This window comes from Cydia pomonella, chromosome 10, assembly GCF_033807575.1.
Source record: "Cydia pomonella isolate Wapato2018A chromosome 10, ilCydPomo1, whole genome shotgun sequence".
Lineage (NCBI taxonomy): Eukaryota > Metazoa > Arthropoda > Insecta > Lepidoptera > Tortricidae > Cydia > Cydia pomonella.
Genome location: NC_084712.1, coordinates 12,314,858 through 12,336,644, shown reverse-complemented (window position 1 = coordinate 12,336,644; position 21,787 = coordinate 12,314,858). Strand labels below are relative to the sequence as shown.

General features: G+C 33.4%; 1 protein-coding gene and 1 long non-coding RNA gene across 3 annotated transcripts in view; one reads left to right on the top strand and one right to left on the bottom strand.

Annotated features, from left to right (window-relative positions):
- Positions 1–21,787, top strand: part of LOC133522141 (uncharacterized) — a 596,248-nt gene that overhangs the window by 542,570 nt on the left and 31,891 nt on the right. The window lies entirely within an intron of this gene.
- Positions 15,468–21,787, bottom strand: part of LOC133522131 (putative inorganic phosphate cotransporter) — a 33,550-nt gene continuing 27,230 nt past the window's right edge. For both annotated transcript variants that reach the window (XM_061857356.1, XM_061857357.1), the window contains 3 exons: positions 21,188–21,309; positions 20,759–20,875; positions 15,468–16,658 (listed from right to left, as the gene is read on the bottom strand). In XM_061857356.1, the coding sequence (XP_061713340.1) occupies positions 16,446–16,658; positions 20,759–20,875; positions 21,188–21,309 (452 nt within the window). In that variant the 3' untranslated portion in view covers positions 15,468–16,445. The remainder of the gene's footprint in view (positions 16,659–20,758; positions 20,876–21,187; positions 21,310–21,787) is intronic.

Below are 21,787 nucleotides of genomic sequence, written 5' to 3'. Positions count from 1 at the left end.
TGTTGATATTTTTATTACAAAGAAATACACAAAATAGTCAACAAATTCTTATCAGTAGGCTAAAATCGTATGACGATTCGACCCATTTTCAAAGGGTAGTTTTTGTTGACTATACACTTCACAAGAAGCTAAGACCATGACTAATTACACACCTCATAGTGAATGAGATCTTTGACAGCAAAACACGATGATGACATGTCAATGAACATGCATTATCACAATTTTATATTCTAAAGAGATATTAATGCATTATTTTTAAATAAATTTTATCAAGTTATTTCAAATATGGGTTAGAGTGTGAAATGGTTATATGTATTTAATTATTAAATAGAAAGATAGATAATAGTATTAAACGGTTCACAAGTAAGACTTATTTTCATATGTTATAACGGTGAAGTGTTTACAGTAGTGTAGATAATTTTAAATTTTATTATTTTTCAATGGTTCGTCTGGATGAATATTTATTATTTTTAATAGTATTTAATTGCAGACATTACATAATATTTTTAATTTATATCTATGTTATGTTTGTAAAGATAATGTTTTGATACAAGTATCAGGATGTTATCAAGGTATAATTTAAGTTTTTTTTTTTACATTTTACTGTTAATATGGAAGTCAGTCTGAAGTCAAATATCTGGTTCATGTATGAGACATGCTCCAAGAAAACTTGATTGGAAGGAGTGATTGGGTAATAGAATTCGGATTGAGCTTTGACTAATGGAGAATGAATATCCCAGTACTTATACCAAATGTTTTTCCTACTTTGTGAAGGGAGGTTTTGTTGGTTCATCTATTAACCGGACAATGTGGTTAAGTCGCCGGATAGAAAGATCCATAGACTAGGATGAAACCATGAGATCGAGCTACTAGAGCTTATTGGATTCACGACCCAATATCCTGTGCTGGTAGGAAAATCGTGACGAAAAGATAATCATGATACATTATTAAAATTCAGAGATCCGAGTTTTATACTGAATCAATCACAATCAATGAGTATTGGTTTAAACACACACCATACACCACACGTTTACATTTACGCAAGGGGGGAAGGAAGGGGATAATATCAACAAATTTAGGATATAATTTTCAGTTTTATTGGAATAAGGGTTCGAGAATTATACATGTATGTGTGGAACAATACAATGCTAATTCTCGAGGGGGCGATTGTAACTAGACGCACTAGCAGATCTAGTTAACATATAAAAATAATTGACACAAATAATCGGTCCATATCATTTTCATAAACTACAAACCTCAATTATTATGTTCCAATATTAATCAAAATACTAGTAAATAGTATGTATATATCTAATAAATTAATTCCGTAAGTTAAATGGAATAGAAGCAAAATATTCTCACGAGAAATTTTAAACAACAAACAAAGACTTTAACTAAATCATATTTCGTAGTGGGTCGTTACTCAGAAAAGGAGATTGGTACTCGAGTTTAAAGGGTAATAAATTAGTCAAACGTATAAGGTAAAGGCATCAGTGCTGAGCCATGCACCAGTGTGCCAAAAGTAGGTGTTATTATAGATTAATAAAGTATGAATTGAAAAGTAACTTAATTTCTAAAAGAATTGTTTAGCATAAACCACAACACTACTTCAAAGAAGTGCTGTCTTCTGACATGAAGGGATATGCCATATGCGCCATTTTTTTGGAGCGTCACATGGTATTTTGATCAGACGTTAGCAGCCGAATTGTGATATTTTTTTAAAAAGCATGTGCACTGCTTCACGTAATTAATACTTAATTTATCTGGAAAAAGTAAAGAATTAATATAAATCCATATTAAAGTAAGCCCTGGTCGATTACTGGGTTTGAGGCAGTAATTTTAAAGGGGTTGTAGACCCAGAGGACAGCCGATAGAGGTTGAGCATAGGTTTCAAGATTTTTATTATTTTCAAATGCAATGTAAGTTGTTAAATCAAGCACCTTTAAATATCTACATTATTATGACTTTATTTCATTGAAATACATCAAATACTCAGTAGTCATCCTGTGGCTGACCACTGGACACTGAAATCACGGAACTCGGAACCCAATAGCCAGGCGTTAAAATGGGATGGCTGTAGACTGGGTACTTAAAGGCTGTGTCTTGGTAGACGGGAGGCTGATTGCTGGCGGAAAGGCCCTTGCATTATATTTAATGAAATATTTCCATAAGCTAAATTAAATTACGTTTTATTCTTTGTAAAAATTAAACTTTATTAAATTATTGATGAGTAAATACATTCATAATTCTTATTGATCAATTAGTGGGCAAAGGAGACGTTCTTGAATATAGAAATTTCGTGGAGGGGTTGACTATTGGTGCCTTTACCCTGCGATAAGTACGAGAAACGTCTAACTCGTCTGGAGCGTTTGCCGAAGGTTATAAATAGCTCAGTTTTAAGCCAGGACCGCCATTATATTTTTGACCGTCGGATTGTCACTTTCTCTGGCTTATTCGTAGACGTAAAAACAAAGGTTGTTATTTTGACGATTGAATGTTTGACATTGCGTAGCTACTATGCTGTTCTTTGTCAATCTGTTCAATTGTTATTTTAGTGTCAATACTTACTTATTTTTGTGGATTTTTTGTATTTTAGAGCCAGTTCAGTGTCAGGTTGCATGGTCAACCTACCGAGTACACCTAACCTGACGGTGACAAGCAGGTTTACTCGGGAATCCAGTAGAGAGTTAGGTCCAGGTCGCGAGAGGGGCCTGGCGTCAGCCTTTTTACCAACACAGGTGACGATTATACCTCTTACGTTCTCTTCAAGGTCTGACAGAGGGATATGAGGGTCTCACGTGTGGACCATTAGGAGTAATCCTTACTCATTGAAATCTGTTGGTAATTGAAGAAGCGTTGTCTTGTTAAATATATTTATTTATACACATTATATACATGGTTAGGGCGCCTTATTCATCTGTACCCAGGCTTCGGCTAACACAGATGGAGGGAGGCAATCACACAGACACTAGGGTTTGCTATACCTCGGTTTTGTCGGCCGAACGTTTAGAGCTTAAATTAGGGTCCCTCACACACACTCCTCCCTGTAAAAATAGAGGTTCGCCTCTAGTTTTACACACATTAGAATAGGTGAATTTGGGGTAGAGTTAGGGTAGAGTCATTATTTGGGTGTTAGGTTTATTTATTTTCTTTCACATTTAGTTTGATTGTAAACAATACTAAAATCATTAGAGTTTTAACTGTTTTAATTACAAAATAAATTAAAATCTATCTTCAGTAGCATATGGATGGGTTACTGAGGCTCGTACATTAAATATGATTGAAGGTTTATATATTTTTACATTGGGTGAGATAGGGGAACAAAGTTATTTGAGGACATACTAAATAATTTTGTTATAGGGAGCTAGTGACAGGCGGAGCAGTTCACTAGTGACAATTGAGCTTTTCTATAACTGGGGAATTAAAGGGTAAATAAAGTCATATTTAATAGACGATTGTTTTCAGTATTCCATACATTAATAGTACATTCAGATGAGTTTCTTGGCGTTTCTTCTCGTCTGAAATTAGGTTACGAAACGTTGGTAGAGTAATATTACATGGTGCTTAGGAATACCTATTAAAAATAAAATAAAATAAAATGGGTATTAATTAGCTTAGAGACCCGTCTTCATCCGGGCGTGACAGTAGATAAAGTATGTTTGTACTTACTATTCTTTGCAATATTTATTTATGGTTACAATGGTTACATATACATATTTTCCTTTAGCTAGCTAGGTTAGCGAAGAGATATATTAAAAGGAAAATATAAGTTTTAAATTACAAACAAAAAGGGCTTACTACTGTTCACGGTAACTGGTCACGGTAGGGCCCGGTAGGAGATAAATTCTAAAAAATATATATTATTTACTATTTTTTTTATTTGTCTAACAATAGTGTTAATAAAAATATACAGTAGGAATATTTACAAATTCATAGGATATTTAGGGATAGTTTTGAGAAATCCAAATCGTATCAGTTTTCACATAAAAGACGAAGGGTACTAAGGTTCACAACGTAAATACCCTAGACGATCACATGGCCAAATTTATTTATTTTCCTAATTTTATTTAATCCTGGTTGAATTTTAGTTAATTAGTTTAGTAGTAGATGGGGTAAGGTACAACGCACTTGTATTGTAAATAATTATTTTTTATTTATCTATATCAAAAAAGTAGATTGAAATTAAAAGGGCCAAAGGTAGTAAGCAAACCTACAAGATATACAGTGATAACGTCAATCCGTCTTTTATATTTTTATACAATTTATTTTTACAGAATCACAATTATACAAGTTAATGCTAACCGTTTTCGTTTTAGCTTTAAAATACGAATTAAACTATTCAAACAATTGTTTTTAGCTCGATACCTCCTTGTAGATGTGACTACATGCACTTTTACTACTGAAGGAACTACGTCATGTCTAGACAAGATAACAAAAAAAAACTGCTCAGAGACAACCTATATTATTTAGTTCCTTTATCAGTACAAGAATATTCCAGTGACACATACTATTTATATCATGAACGATACGAATAAGTAATAGCAAAGTGTTACTGATTGGAGAAAAGACGTGAAGTATATCGGTATAGGGAAAATACATGCACTCAAGGTTTGACAGCTTAACTATTTCAAGGCCATTTGAGTGAAGTAAATATGGTAATAATTGTCAAAGGTATGACTTTAACAATTAATACAATTAGTAACTCTTTGGAATTAGTCGCGGTTTTTTATTTATTTTAATAGTCTCCATTTCAGCTTGGGCAAAAATGCTTTCGTATGTCGGCTGTTCTCCTTTAAAAGGCGCAATTCTCAACAAATTATCATGAAATTTAGTGAGCTGGTTCGATAGTTACAATATATATATTTTAAGTTTAAGAGCCCATCAACGTACTGACTAGCGCCACTGCTAAATAATTGTGATTGTTTCAATTTAACGATAGATATTTAAAAGAGGGGGCCGCTACGTACTGTATGTTGTATTTAAGTAACTATATATTGCAAGTTGCAACCTTTAGGCCAAATCGAAAAGCAAAGTTGGTGCGAGGGATGTAAAGAACGGTTTACTAATTAATGGCCAAATTATCATTTCCCAAAAAATGTTTGGCAAAACGACTTATTCCAATTTTATAGTAAGCAAATCTCGTTTTTAGTAAGTTATTACCACATATTATTTAGTCAAATGAATCGTTAGGCATAAATTACATTTCCCTAAATATTGCATGCATAAAATTTACATCTCTAGAGAATAGTATTTATACTATTTTTTTCTTTCATTGCATGTATTTTAATTTTTGCTTTCAACTGAAATATGTAATACCAACCTTGGTTATTTTCATCAATTATTTATTAATCTTAATTTTACGTGAACGAATGGGATTTGGTGAACCATATGTACCTAACCATTAAAAGAGTATCTCTAATAAACTTTTTGGGATTACATTTATTTATAACCAAATAAAATAAAATAAATCTGTAATTAAGACTCAGTATACAGTGAAGTGTGGCTTGTAAACTTTTTGTATCTTAGTTAGGAAACTAGATAGAAAGAATGAATTAAGTAAGGTGTGTTTTAAGCACGTTTTAAGCACTTAGGGTCGGTACAGACGGACTGCAACTCGACTGCAACTTGTATGGGAACTGCACGTCGACATTGCAGTTGGAGTGCAGTCGGCATGCAGTTCCCATACAAGTTGCAGTCCGTCTGTACCGGCCCTTAGACATTTTAAATACACACTTTACTTGATTCTGTCGTCCTAACTGGTATCCTAATATACAGTATACTTGCCAAAGATTCATTTGGGAAATGAAACTAATGCGACATGTTTATTGGAAGTGAAATTTGTCGAAAAGTATTTGGGCCAAACGAAAGTACACCGTAAAGAATACTAAAAATTTGATTACATTGATTATGAATTAGTATAATTTTTAAATTTGGCAATTTACATTAGGGAAAATATTTTCACACATTTTGATGTATTTTAACCATAGTTAAGCCCCCTTGTTAGTATTTTCTCGTTTTTATATTATTATTTATAATGTACCTTAAAAAACGGTAAACAAATTCCATACAAAATTTTAATTTTATAAATAATAATTTAAAAAAATACAAATTACGGGGCATAGCTGTGCTTAACATACCTATAAGTTTTATCCACGTGATAAAATAACCGTATCTCTTAGCACCGCGGGGTAGAAAGTGACGAACACCATTTTATCACGTCATGTAGACAAGACAAGAACGACCGTCATATCCGTAGGGATTGTTTAAAAATATTTTCAAAATATCAATATTCACAAAGGACGACGGGGACGACGTTTGTATGGAGAAGCGGTAACTACCATCCTTTTAACGACTAGAATGAAAAACGCACAAGGTAATTTTATATAAACTACTGTTATTTGTATTAAATGAATGAATGAAAATATGTATTTCAGCAAATAGTGTCCATAAATAAATACCTTAAAACTAACATACATATTATAACAATATATTTTAAAACTAAACACTACAAGTCACATTATGGTTGCGATGCATGACGCAACCCCGCAGTGGGAGGGAGTGTTTTTAGTCCGCAGGGTACCGTTGATAATTTTGTTTTACCAATTCTATGATTCACATACATATATTGTTTGGGTTTACCTTCGTCCCAAAACTTCTGATCAGACATGGATCAGACCCGCCGATCCATATGTGGTTTCCCTTTTGCATATTTCACAACCACCTTTATTTATATGAAAAAGTATCCCATCAGATCCCTATAGTAGGTAGATATGATTATACCATTAACCCACATACTTGGAGCGGTTCATAATTCTTGACGCCTACATTATAATAAACCTTCATGAGCATAACACACATGGGAATACAAAATGAGACGCCGGAGGGATATTGCTCGTGATAAAATATCAGGCAAAAATTTAACCCAGTTGCTAAGTGAATACGTGACTCGCTTTTGTACTAGTACATATTTTCATATCAATTTAGATATTTGGTTAAATGTTTGTGTCTATTCGAAAACTGAATAAAGTATAAGCAAAATGATAGAAATAGTTTGTTGGTACTTACACTAAACTTGTTGTCTATGTATAATCAGCAAAATCAAACTCATAATAATTCAACATATTTTTCTTACCGGGTACATTAATTTGTTATTTAATTGTTATATTTTATTAGTCTGCCTTAAAATCAAAATAGATTTCTTCAGTTAACAGTGACAATCACCGAATATTTTTACGTAAGTTGAAGAAAAGAGACAAAAGTAGCGCAATGAGAATGCAGTATAAAAAGCATTAATACAATTTAAGTATTTCATTCAGAGAGTCTACATACTCACATCGCAACATCGCATAACTATTCTTCAGTAAAATTCATAATTTTCCAATTACAACTAAATAGTCTAAGTTTTTAAGTTGAGATTGACAGTTTTCAATATACTTGTTTCTCCTCATCCTCCTCTGACATTTTGATAGAGTCCGGCTGCTCTGGATCGACCTCTCTGATCAAAGGGCCATAATTCCAGCCCGACGGGTATCCGTACTTCCTCACGTCGTCCCACCACTGCTGCTCGCCGTCCAGCCAGATGCAGTATACTACGTTAGTGCCAACCAGCACGGCGAAACATACCCAAAATGCTACACGCCATTGGCTGACAGTAGACTGCAAAAACCATAAAATATAATAGTAAGGGCGAAGTTAAGTAATACATTTTATCAATGTTATATTATGAACCAGTGTAAGAGCAATTGACAGAAGAAGGTGATAACCTGCCTAATGTGTTTACAGGTACATACATATAATATCACAATATACTCGTACATATACCTAGGTAAGTCCACCTGATGGTTAGCGGTTACCGCAGTTTACGTATGCTTGCTGCTTAGGGTGTCATAATTATGCGCATTGTCGATATTTGAAAATCTGCCCAATTACTTTTTGAAGAACCCACAAGTATTTTTTCGTGAAAACCTTGGCATAGAGTACCTACATTCCACAGCAAGAGCGAACGCGGCATATTTATCAGCATCAACAGCCTCACATGACATTTGACTTCTTAGGACAGAGGATGGGAAGGAATCATATATAAGGGACTACTTAACTAATACTCACATCAGGCGTCAATAAGCCGATAAGAAACGGAGTAATCATTTTATCATTCCTGTAAACGTAGAAGTAGTGTTTTCGAGCGACGTTAGCGAGCCTGCAAAGTTGGGCCCTAAAAAGCAAAAGTCGGAATTATGTAGATAACACTTTGTATCTATTGCACAATATTTTAAAATGTTAAAAAATATATATATATTTTGATTCTGAAAGCGGGATCAAGAACTTAAAAATTATTTACTATTAGATATATATGTAAGTAGTAAAATCTTATATTTTTTTTTATCAAAAATCGCTAATCAATATTCGTATATCTCGCGAGCCAGAAACTGTCGCGCCGCTCTTGTACTAAGCCTACAGGTAATTAACAAAGAAACAAATGCTTTTTACAGAAATGTTGGGAAAATAACTGTAATGATATAACAATCAAATATGTACAAATCCGTAATAGTTAGGGCGGCGAATAGGGGAATTTTCGGTAATACTCGAGCGTGGCAGTTTAAGATATGAGAGATACCTTAGACCTAATAGAACAAGCTTGTAAAGTATTTATCTCTATATGTAGTGACGCGCGCCTAGGATAGACGATCTGATTAGTAAAAAAAAATCGATAGTCTGAAATACTCGAGCGCGTCAGATTAAGATATTGGGGGTTGATTTTAGTGTTTTAAGACTAAATTTAACTAATCTGACGATAAGTCCTTGACGCCGCCGAGTTATAGGGTCGCGAACTTATAAAAAAAAAACGTTAATCCGGCATTCTCGAGCGCGATTTTTTATTTTTTATTTTGAAGAATATAATCTAAAACTTACTAAAAATACAAAATCTGCCGGTTTCCGCATGACCGGAAGTGTGGAGGAGCCATTTCGTCTTCCGAAAAACGCGTTGCGGCATATAAGTCGCGAACGATACATTTTACAAAAGATAAGTTTAAATATACAAAAAAGGTAATTTTATTTTACACAAAAAAGGCCTCTTTACATTTTTGTCCAAAGTTAAAACTTTTTGACTTGAAGCATCATAAAAACTCAAACTCCCGGTTTTTTGAGTATATCTCGAAAACTGAGGGTGTTAAAAAAAATTGATATGAAATAACGATGATTAAATTATGTGACTTTTATTATATCTCAATTTTTTTTTCTAAAGCTTCTCGACAATTTTCGTGGACTCGGAAAAAGTTACGCGTATCTGTATACAAAAGTATCATTAACATGTACAGTTTCATGTATGTATATTATTCAATAGCCTGTTGATCCTCAAATTATTTTTTGGACGTACCGTAAGCAAAACGAAGTGAAGAATTGAAGCAAAAAAGAGGAATTTGCCATAAACATGTAATACAGACTGAGCGCTTCGCGGAAATATGCCGTCCTACCAGTATTTTTCCTTTATTTCGCAACATTGATGGTGGGGAAAGAAGCGGTAGAAGGGAACTATGTGCCCTCAGTATGACGCCGATTGAAGAGAGAGAAAAGACCCGACGGTATATTTCTCGAATGTGCTGGAAACTTTCTCCCCTGTAGCCCCGCCCCGCACTCGCTGTATCTATCTTGTTCCTCGTCCATTCCTCAGTCAGCCGGCATCCGGCACACGTGTATCACAGTTTATTCATTATGTTTTTGTAGTTTATCGACTTTTGTGATAAGATTTTCGTGATGAGTGATAATCAAAGGAAGTTTTCGGTCAGATTAAGAGAACCCACCAACATTTTTGTCAGATTAAGAAAATATGCTTTCAGAATACCGAGATAAACCTCCCCTATGAAAATCTGACGCGCTCGAGTATTTAAAAAAAAACTTTTTTTTTATTTTCAAAAATTCTTCGTAACTTATCGTCACGCCGAAATCGTCAGTTTTTTTAAAGGGAGCTTCCTTGGGGCCTACTTAACACCCCTTCCGAAAATCTGACGCGCTCGAGTAATTTTTTTTTTTTTTTGCATTTTTGACTACTTTATATTCCTACCCCCACCACTCAAACCGGCAGATTAGTATACCGTTGTTATCAGAGGCACTTGGGGCATACGTAGTATGAATATCTGACGCGCTCGAGAATGCCCAAGTAACTGTCTTTTTAACATTTTTGAAAAACCGTACACGCCAAACCCACCGCTAAAATGGTTTTAACCATACGAGCTTTTCTTTTCGAAATTATTTTATCTTTCGATTTTGATAGGTCTCGACGGCGTCGTTGAATTACGCCATTTAGCTACCTCGCCTCCCTAACTATAAAGATTGTTTTTTTATTGTGCCTGTTATTTTTTACCTTCATTCCGGCATAGAACCCTCCCATCAAACCCATAGAAAGAATGAAATAGAACATCGCAGCATTTCGGTCACATCCCGTGTACGAAGCAAAAATTATACATATCGCGGGACCGGTGGCAGCTGTGAAAAATATTTTCTTTTTTAGAACAATAGTAGTTTTGAAAAAAAAGCTTTTTATTTAAAAAAAATATCATACGAGTAATTGGTTGATCCGTGAAACTTGTAGCTATTTTCAATTTTTTTAACAGACCTCGCTTCACCTCGGTTAGGTTAGTTAGTCATAATTTTTCTCATATTTGAGTTTTAAATTTTAATGTCAATAAAATAAATTTGAATTTGAAGTTCCCATATAATCCACGACTCTTCTCTTTCCGCACATACTCTACTTATAAAAAATAACTAGGTACCGATTGTTGTGTGAATACTTCTTCCTGTTTTGATTGCGTGCCAACCCTTTTTAACGCACAGATCGCAAGCGATGCCAAATATGAAGGAACAGATCCACATGGCGACATACGGCAGAGCAGTCAGCCAGCCAGTCTTAGTGATGTCGAATTTGAGCACATCCACGGAATATTTCGGCAAGTCTGAGACCATAGTGTAGTAGCCCCAATCATGGCCGACCTGTAAGGATGTAAGCCTTTGTATAAACAAACAAAATGCTTTATGATGCAAAAATAAACCATATAATAGAGTACGATTTAATTAAGATATGCCTGTAATCCTATTCGAAAAACAAGAGATACATCTTGTCTGTTGGTAACCTGAAGGATAGTAACAAAATCAGAGCGGGAACAAAAGCTATTCAAACTTGATCGCATGCGCGTTTGTGTGACTACCTAAATAGATAATTAAAGAGCTTGGTATACTCTACTTTTCACTAATTAGTTATTCAAAATTAATTTATTTAAAACTAGTTTTGCTTAGGAAAATGCGTTTTCACTATTTGAAACTAGTTTTCACAATTTTCTGCCAGGGTTAAAAGATAGGTGCGATGATCAGCGAAATGAGGACGAGCGAGCAAAGCGAGCGTGCCGTGCCAGTGGCCGGCGAGCGTTAGAACCGATTTTTTTATTTTGTTATGACGTTAGCCTAAAAAAAAGTTTATTGTTTTAAGTGTATCGTCTAGTCAATCTAGTATTTTTAATTAAATACTTACATCTTTGAACAATTTTAGTCTAAGAGTAGTTTTTACCAACGTATTAATTTTGGCGATAACTCGTTTTCCCTAAAAAATCCAGTTAAAACTAGTTGTCACCGTTTTTTTTTTGAGAAAATCTGCAACAATAAACGCAAAAATCGTAACGGTCGGCACAGATGCTATCCTTTTCATTCCGTTCCCAAAACTTATTGGTTAAGTTTTGGAGGAGAAAAATATCGAGAACAATACCTCGATTTTTGAGATTTTTGCGCAGTATTTTTCGCCTTAGGTTGCAGCTGTCCATCGCACTAATTTATTTAACTAATTAACCCCGTCAGATCTACGGAGATATTTACCTAAAATTCTTAAATTTGAGAAGAGACTCAGATTCCCTCTTAATGCAGTCTTATTCCCTTGGTGCAACCATTATGGTTCTTTCATTCTTGTAATCTTATTATTGCATCAATATAATATAATATATTTGATAGCGTAATTTAATATTTCGTGATGTAATAAAGTGCTCGCTGCACCGAATTTCTATTTTCGAATACAATTTTTATAAAGAGGTTTATTCTCCGAGGTAAATCGAAACTAAACGAGCATAGCTACAGGGCGTCGGCGAGTAATCTAATAAACTTCCATGTAAGACATTCGAGAAAAAGTTAGGTGGCCATAAACATTTTATGGCAGTCACATGTTACCCCCACTTTTATTATTTAGTACTGTGTTCTGCATCTCATGTAGCATCTGCTCAATAATACCATGTTAAATATTTACTCTCTGTATGTACCTTTTTTTCAATTGATAATAGGTAAGTACTTACTGTTTATTTTTAACTGAATAAAAATAGGGGAGACGAGGTTGGAACCACATCGCAGTTAAAACCACCTGGTTTTATAACTCTTTATTTCAAATTTTAACTATCGCTGACTTACTCTGGCTTGTCTTTCATTTAATGGATATGTTACATAAATATAAAAAGCGGCCAAGTGCGAGTCGGACTCGCGCATGAAGGGTTCCGTACCATTTATGACGTATTAAAAAAAAACTACTTACTAGATCTCGTTCAAACCAATTTTCGGTGGAAGTTTGTATGGTAATGTATATCATATATTTTTTTTAGATTTTTCATTCTGTTAGTTTAGAAGTTACATTTCAAATATGAGCAAAAATCTGAAAACAGGTACCTTCAACGGACCCCCCCCCCCCCTTGCCTGCACCCTCAGCACAACTCCCACCCTCGAGGACTCGGAGACCACAAGGTATAACTATGCAAATTTACAAAACTACGAATACACGAATTATTTCTCCCGATTTTATTAATTTTCTTGAACTATTCATTTTTAATCGAGACTAGATTTTAAATTATGTATTTATTATCTGTAGTCTCTATGCTTTAAGTTAAAAACTGTGGAAACTTACATGATTGCAGTATTCTCGTGAGACCATTCGTCTTCAATTCGGTCTGAGCCTGTAACTGTTTAGTTATCAAACTATTAAGCACCAGAGCCCGGTTTATGTCTTCTTTCTCCATCTTGATATTATTCTATTAAACTATTTGTTACATCAATATTAAACTACTGTAAAGGTTAATAAATTCTTACTTGTATATGGAATCTAATTCAAACACTGCAGTTGCGTTGGATATTTATTAGGTTACCTCTATAATATTCAAATCAAACCCCAAACAATCCAATCCATTATCAACCTGTAAACTGAAGGTACTCGACGTGTAAACAAACTTTGTTATGTGAGTTTAACTTTATATAGGCACTGCTGTATTTACACGTAAGATTAAGTCAGATACACTAGACGTACACATGACATGGTAAATATTCATTTAATTTCAAAGATGCATGAGGTTGTGATCGCATGTAATCTTGGTATCAGTTTCAATAAGTCCATAGAAGTTTTCTGTCACAAATTAGGCAGAATATGATAACTATACCTACTTAAAAATAGTTATAAGGTCAATACGTGTATGTGTGGCTGCGGGGTTAGTGTTACTGCCCGTCACATTGGGGCCTTTTTACACATTGATTAGTGTATCTTGATAATTCATATATTTGCTACTTCCTACCTGCGTTTAGTGGCAAATGTATGCAGTCGCACTATACACTTATCAATGTGTAGAAACGCCTCGGTATAACAGCCGGTTACAATTAAACTGCAGCCTAATGTAAGGTCACATTAGAAAATATACTTATTTTGGCTAACAGAACCTCAATAAACATTTTGGTTACGTGTCTGATAAACATGTCATTTTGTTTAAATTAAACATACAAAAGAGTGAATAAACTTTTCATTTCAGAAAACAATATCATATCAATGTTACATTAATATTATAATTCTAGCACAATATATATTACTTAGGTACAATTCTATTTGGTTATCAAAAATAGCAAAGTATGCGAACATATTGCAACGTATCATATTTTTATTTTTATAGTAAAAGGTGTTACAATACATTTGGCAACTTTGCTTGTTAATATGAACTTATTTGATGCTGATGAGTGATGTATGATGTAATTTATGTATGTACGTATTTGTGACAATTTATTAACATTAAAATTACTGTAGATGAAAATTATTGTAAAACTGCTTTCCTTTTCTGCTTTTTGCTTTGCTTAATCTGCTTTTTATTTCAGAATATTTTCACTAAAGATATTGAAGTGCTGCACTGATAAGACTAATAATAATGTATGGATAATGCGCCATTGTTTCATATGGACATTTTACTACAATATGCAGTTCCTGTTTTCTACATAAGTATCGGTTTTTTCAGAGTTATACAAATTTTATTAATAACGATATGTTGATCCTTTTATTATCTCTTAAAGTTGTATGGAACCCAAATACTATATGTGTTATTTCCTATTCTCTACCAAAATTTAAGGGTTTTTCTTTTACTTTAAATATTAGTAAATATACTTTTTAGGGTTCCGTAGTCAACTAGGAACCCTTATAGTTTCGCCATGTCCGTCTGTCTGTCTGTCTGTCTGTTTGTCTGTCCGAGGCTTTGCTCCGTGGTCGTTAGTGCTAGAAAGCTGAAATTTGGCATGGATATATAAATCAATAAAACCGACAAAGTGGTACAATAAAATCTAATTTTTTTTTTAGGGTACCTCCCCTACGCGTAAAGTGGGGGTGAATTTTTTTTTTCGCTCTGAAAGAAAAAAAAATTGTGTCCCCCCCCCTCTAACTTTTGAACCATAGGTCCAAAAAATATGAAAAAAATCGTGGAAGTAGAGCTTAAGAAAGACATTAAATGAAAACTATAGCGGACATGATCAGTTTAGCTGTTTTTGAGTTATCGCAAAAAGTTTTCCCTTCATAGTAAAAAGACTTACTTTAATTAGGTACTGATTATGCAAATTTGCCTATTTGTTTAACTCGGGTGAAAGGTACCGTTTCATCCCATGGTTAACAATTTACTATACTTTAAGCTCCAGTTTAGCTTATTGTGACGGAAGAGTAACTACGGAACCCTACACTGAGCGTGGCCCGACATGCTCTTGGCCGATTTTTTTTTTATACCACGTCGGTGGCAAACCAGCATACTTGGTTTAATATTATATAAAGTTTTCATTTCTCATTCTCTAGTGGCTCATGGCTCAAAGTGTCACTTTTCCATTTATGTATTTTTTTCATGTTTTCTCATTCCAAATATAAAGACCCTTTTATCATTTTTATTAAATTGAAGTACCCTCAAAAATCACTATACAAGTATATACTTAGTCATGCTTTGTGAAATATACTCATATTTTACTTTCCTTGTATTCGTAATGAAATTGATCGATATGTGTGCTTTATCAACACTCTCTCGACACTCACTATTAATATTTTTATGTATAAGGCAAATGAAAAATATCTAAATATATACATTATATTTTTGTCGTTGTACTTAATTAATCACCATTGATTTGGAACAACATAACAAAATATTTGTAGTAGTAAAACAATGTTTATGATACTTAACCGTTTTATTTCATTTTAAATCAACAATGACATGATATGGTACAAACCTAAACTACCTTTCTATATTATTGTTAAGTACATATTTTTGATAACTAGTTATAATCACTGAAGTTTATTATTTACAAAAATAATTCGGTAAATTACACATATAAATTAGATAGGTAATCTATTTGTACTTGCCTACCTAATTATAGTAAGTATCTTACTAAAATAATTTCCATTCGGTAGTATAAGGATGCATGGCACTCAAATTATAGACTATCTAAACGTAACTGAGCTATTTTAATTTATTGAATGTAGGGCAATTGTTCGTTCATATTCATCATATTCGTTCATATTTGTGGTAGCAATATGCTACTTCTAAAATTGTTTGTCTGGTGATTCATTTGCCAAATTTTATCTCACCTTGCGTGTTTTTTTGTTCACAAAAACCGTTATTTCTAAACTGTTGAAATCCACATCATGTTGATGCGATAGGGTTAAGTTACTGGTGACCCTTCATTCCATCTTCAAAATTCGATCCCCTTTCATAAGACGCGTTCGTTAAATCGTGTCGTTAAATGAATTCAGATCACGCTATGACATTTATAACAACTACTTATTTATTTTGAATTTTGAATTGCGCGTTACACTTATATTTTCATTACCGGTTGATTGATATACATCAGATGGCATCAAATTACCGAAGTTATAAATCTAACTAAATATTTACAATAAAAATAGCTAACATTTTATTACTAAGCTACTGTAAGCCTCAAAATAATTGTTGGTGGAAATTTTAATTTATATCGGAGTCTAATTAATTTTAGATCTATGGAAATTAACCAAAGAGCTCTTGTAAATGACTTAAATTACCTACTCTTGCAAAAACTCAATCGGCTCTTGATTTGTATTCTTTATGTAATAAATAAATAACTATATGTATATATCTTCATTAGTCTTATAATACAAATGTCAAAAAACTTCAGAACGACGTAGCTTCAGCTTTTTTACTCTTCTCCTTGTCCGTGTCAGCTTTGGACAGAGGTCCGTGTTTCCAGTCGTCAGGGTAGCCGTACTGCCGCACGTCGTCCCACCACTGTTGCTTACCGTCCGCCCATATGATGTACACTACGTTGGTGCCGACTAGCACAGCGAAGCACACCCAGAATGCAACGCGCCATTCAGCCAATGTTGACTGGAATAAATAAAAAAACATAGTCGAAGTAACAGCAAGGTTTGATATTCACATTATGTTGACGGGTGTGTAATGTCTATATAATTTAAAAAAATATATCATACACTGACATAATGCAATTTCTTACATTATTAGTAGTAATCGTAAATTAAAGTTCCATTCCGAGGCATATATAGGTAACTGTACGAAATGTTAAAGACGCTATTTGCAGTTAGTTCTAATTTTTACCACGTTATGCGCTGGGATCGCTTTACTTAAAACCCCCACCATGCACTTCGCACGTAGCCAATATCGTCAATTAGGTAATATAGTATGCCTTTTATTAAGTTATTCAAAATTACGGTATATCAAATTATAATATATGAAAAGTAATTATACAAAATACAGTGCACCCTATGTTGACACATACAGCTATGTTTTTAAATTTGCAACAGGCGCACCAAAGAAGGAAGCAAGCCATAAATACTCATAAAATAAGTGAGCATTCTTGATGTTTTACATCGATGAAACTTTTGCGCCGCTCGGTACCTAATCATCACTATATACTAAGATGAAGATTTTGGTGGTAATAGGCAAAATTGTTGTTCTGTTTTCCCTATCTTCAGTCATTTTAGGGTTCCATAGACAAAATATCAAAAACGGAGCCCTTATAATTTCGTTATGTCGATCTTTCCGTTCGTCTGTATGTCCGGATGTCACAGCTATTTTATTGGAAAACTTATAATAGACTTATCATTCGATAGGTCTTTAGAAACAACTGTAAGGTTTCTAAAAAAGATTTTTATTGCAATGAATACTTTTCGAAAGTAATCACTTTGAAAGTGTGTCTACCCCTCTAACATTTAAACCGGACGAACAAGCAATTTGAAAAAAAAAAGAAAATATTAAAGCTTATAAAATACTAAATATAACATTGTTTTAAGCCTGATCGGTTAAACGGTTTTTTTTTTCTCAAAAAGTTATCTTATTATTTTTTATATCATATTGTACACATCTAAAACATACCTAGTAAGTACGAGAATTTATGTAGTTAGATAACGTCACAAACTCGCGTATTTACATGTCTCGTATTATAAGCCCCAGCACATTTTTGTCTACATATATTTTTAAATTTAAATAACACACCTACGAGTACATGCCATGGCAAAAAGCCTGGACAACGCGGAGATGATGAAAATATACATGTTTAAATTAGGATAATTATTCTCAATTCTTCGTGTATTATGGCCATTTACATAAAATAATTTTATTTAAGTATACTAAATATTGATAATTTGATTTTCCATCATATACCTACACTATGAGTACTCTCTACCTCTATAATCTGGATTTGCCGTGTCAGTCCTGTTGCGATGTTGGTTTTTATAAAACTAAGCCCGCTCCAAAATTGACAGTTTTACCGTGTTAGCAGAGCATTATTTGTAATACCGTCACGGTATTACAAATAATGCTCTGCTGGCAGTGGATTATCCCATCGTTGAATAATCTATCATGTCCTTTTTTTTTATAAAGACCTGTAAAACGGTGCTCACAATATGATGTTGCTATAAAAACGAACGACGATATATTTGAGCGTATTAAGAATTTATTTCTCAATTCTATTTTTTTCATGTTTCGCTTTACTTCTGCGTGACCTATTTTATTAAAAAAAAAATTTATTTAAAAAATGTTGCCGCTTAAATTCCGGCGTATCGTGGCCTCTTGTACATGTCAAAGCTAAATTTACAACTGGTTAAAAGATAGCGACTGCAAAAGATCAAAACCTTTTAAACAATTCGTCACATTTTATTGACGTATATTCTGCGGTTCTGGAAAATAGCCGAAGGCATATTATAATTGTTAAATTTCGCTATCCGTCATAAATGAAGTTATAGACGATTATGGCAAAATATGGATATTCTAATTATAAATATAAGTTAAAATAAATTAAAATGAATGCTTTTCACTATTATAGCGTTACGAGACAAATAACCCTTTTAAAACCGCCTTACCATATAATTTGACTTCTGACAAACAAAGTCTAAGAAACAATTTGAATTCGGCAACTGTACCTTTTGGCCGTATGTATACATAACTCATAACTGCAGAGGCCGGAATTATCGTGGCATTTTTGAACTGTCATAGGGACTTCTCACTTATCGAGTTATATACATATATCATTATCATGTCGTACACAACGTATTAAAAAAATAATAGTTAATGGATATGTAAATACATGGCTATAATTTTTTTTATAAAGAAACTATTGGAACACTTGTTAGCACTAAAACATACTTTGAAAATGAAATTGCAAAAAAAACCACTGAATTGTAAATTGAAGTAATTGAATGTCAAAATATTAACTATTTAGTTTTCATTGTTTTTAGTGCATATCTTTATTTCAAAATTTTAATTACTCAAAACTTTTCTGAAAGAAATCGCTCGTTAGCGATAAGACCGAGTGTTGTATTGTATACTCTACTTTTAATCTTCTTTAATATGATTTTTGTACTCATCGACTAATATGGTTGAATTAAGATTTCGTATACCAAACTATAATTGCGTAGTTTTCATGTATAAAATTACTCAACTCAACTATAAAATTACTTTCGATACGCTGTAGTCAACTATAAAAAAATTGGCCAATCACATGCCACCGCGCTTCCATAGAACGAGGGACGGGCGGGCAGGGGCTCGCGCGTTTGTGTATTTTTGTCTACTTCGATATTTACCAATTTTCATTACTTATTTAGATTTTATAGTAAAAAAAGTATTTTTAATGACTCGTAGAAAAAGTATTGTATACAATAGTGATATAATCAAGCTTTTCAATCTTGTACCTCACTTAGGCAACTCAGCAAGTTTCGATGCCTAAACACGCTACTCGACTAAAAAGCTCTCTTTTATATCAGGATTGTATATAATACTATTGTTCTACGTTGTATTGAGATGTGTATATCGGTAGTCGATATATGAGAAATCCCTAGGACAATTCAAAAATGCCACGAGAATTCCGGGCTCTGCTCGCCACCGTCTTATCTCACCATTAATATAGTGTCCTTAAATTGGGATTTGAAGTGACGCTACTACCAAATGTCAATTAGACAGGAAGGAAATTTGCTAAACAAAATTAACTCGAGTCGGAAAGTTACCACCATTGATCAATACCAGCTTATTATACTGTCGAAAGTTTTCCTCATAATAATCAAAGTTTCACAAAGTTCAACTTTGTTTTTTTTAATTATTAATTTCCATAAAAATATGATGTCAATTTATTGGAGATCGAATTACAATGAGAATTATTAAATAAGCTTTTTGAGAGCTGCTTATTTACAGGCAGTCAAATTAATGTTAACAAATTTCGACAAAGTTTTACTAAATTATGTAGCTTTATAAACTTAGTATATAATTTGGACGAAGTTTGTTATTATTTACAGAAAATTCACGTAAAATTAAAAGGGCTTGTGCAAATTTATATTATTATACTTTTTCATATATCTATTAAGCTATGGTGTATATTATAATGTATATATGTATAAATGCGTGTGTCCTGACTGACTGACTGATTCGTTAATGCAGAGCCGAAACTACAAAAGCTAGAAAGTTGATATTTGTACACTAGGTACGAGTAGCATTTATAAAGTTTACTAGTGATAAGAAGCGATATTGAAAACTTCATCCTCTAAGAGAGTTAAAAAGGGGTTAAACGTTTGTATCGCATTAAGTTTTATTTTAAGTTAGAAACTAACAACTTTGTGAATACATAAAAAAAAATTAAAATATAAAATTATAATTTCTGAGTATTTGTAAAATCATCCTCTAAGGGGGTTAAAAAGGGAATAGAAGTTTGTATGGCGATCAAGTTTTATTTTGAGTAAGTAACTTGAGATTTCGATTTTCGTGAAAAGCTGTTACAATAAAATAAAGGAAAAGCAATTTCAGCACGCAAAATATTGCAAGGAAACGTATCTACCAGTAATTTTAACCAAGTTTCTTTTCTAAGCTCAAAGTTCAGGTGACAATCGCAGTGATTTCGCGCGGGTCCTCCATTTTAGTCTTAAGATGTATATTTTCTTAATTTTGTTCCGTAACTGCAATTCCATAATGTGTTGTTTACTTACATCGGGCGTCAATAGCCCTATCAAGTAGGGCGTGATGATGCCGGAGATAGTAGAGGTCCCGTTTATCATAGCCGTCAAAGACCCTGCATAGTTCGGCGCTAGGTCCAAGGCGTTCACCTGCAAGTTGATAAGTATAGCTCATTTTACAAGTTAGTTCGTAGATGACAACTAAGATGAAATAAATTTCTAAATTATGAAACTTCGCAAATTTTGCTTTGTATACTGGCATACTGGTGAATAATTGTCCTCACTTTAGCCAGTACACCGAAAAGTATACTTATTTATCTTTAATTTGCTTTTTAATTACTGGCTAAAGTGATACCTAAATAGGAGGTTTAATATTGAAGTTGTGTGAAATTATGAAGCCTGTGTACCTACAAACGGTTACACTTGCTGACTCGTCTAATATTCTATATCGTAAATAGTTACCTTCATTCCGCTATAGAATCCTCCCATTAGCGCCATAGAAGCTATAAAGTAAGCCACAGCTGCCAGCCGGTCGCAGCCGGCGTACGAAGCCAATATTATACAAATGGCCGGACCAGTGGCGGCTAGAACAATAACACATAATAATAACAAGATTCATGCTATCAAAATAGGCCCAAACTAAAGATTACTTTATATTAAAACAGATAATTCACTTCTTATATACTTATCTAAATATCTACAGCAATATACGTTCTTGTTCATTAACATAATATGTCGGTAACATATTATATGCGATTAATAAGCATTCTTCCCCTTGGGTACTGTGTTCTCTGGTACATAATTCTTTATTAATATCTTTCTTACCAGTTATGACGTTTTTATCAATCTTTACATTGCGTAATTTGTCCTAAATATCACGTGTTTCCAATTTTCCTATTTCTCGGCCCCGAGGGTCCGGTAAAGCGTTCAAGCGACGGTTTGTTTATGACTTGCTTAATGATTAACATTCGTATCTTATGCCTTTGGGGATGACGCAATTAAGGATGCTCATAATTCACGTTTGAGCAATTACTCGATATCCGACACTTATTTACGAACACT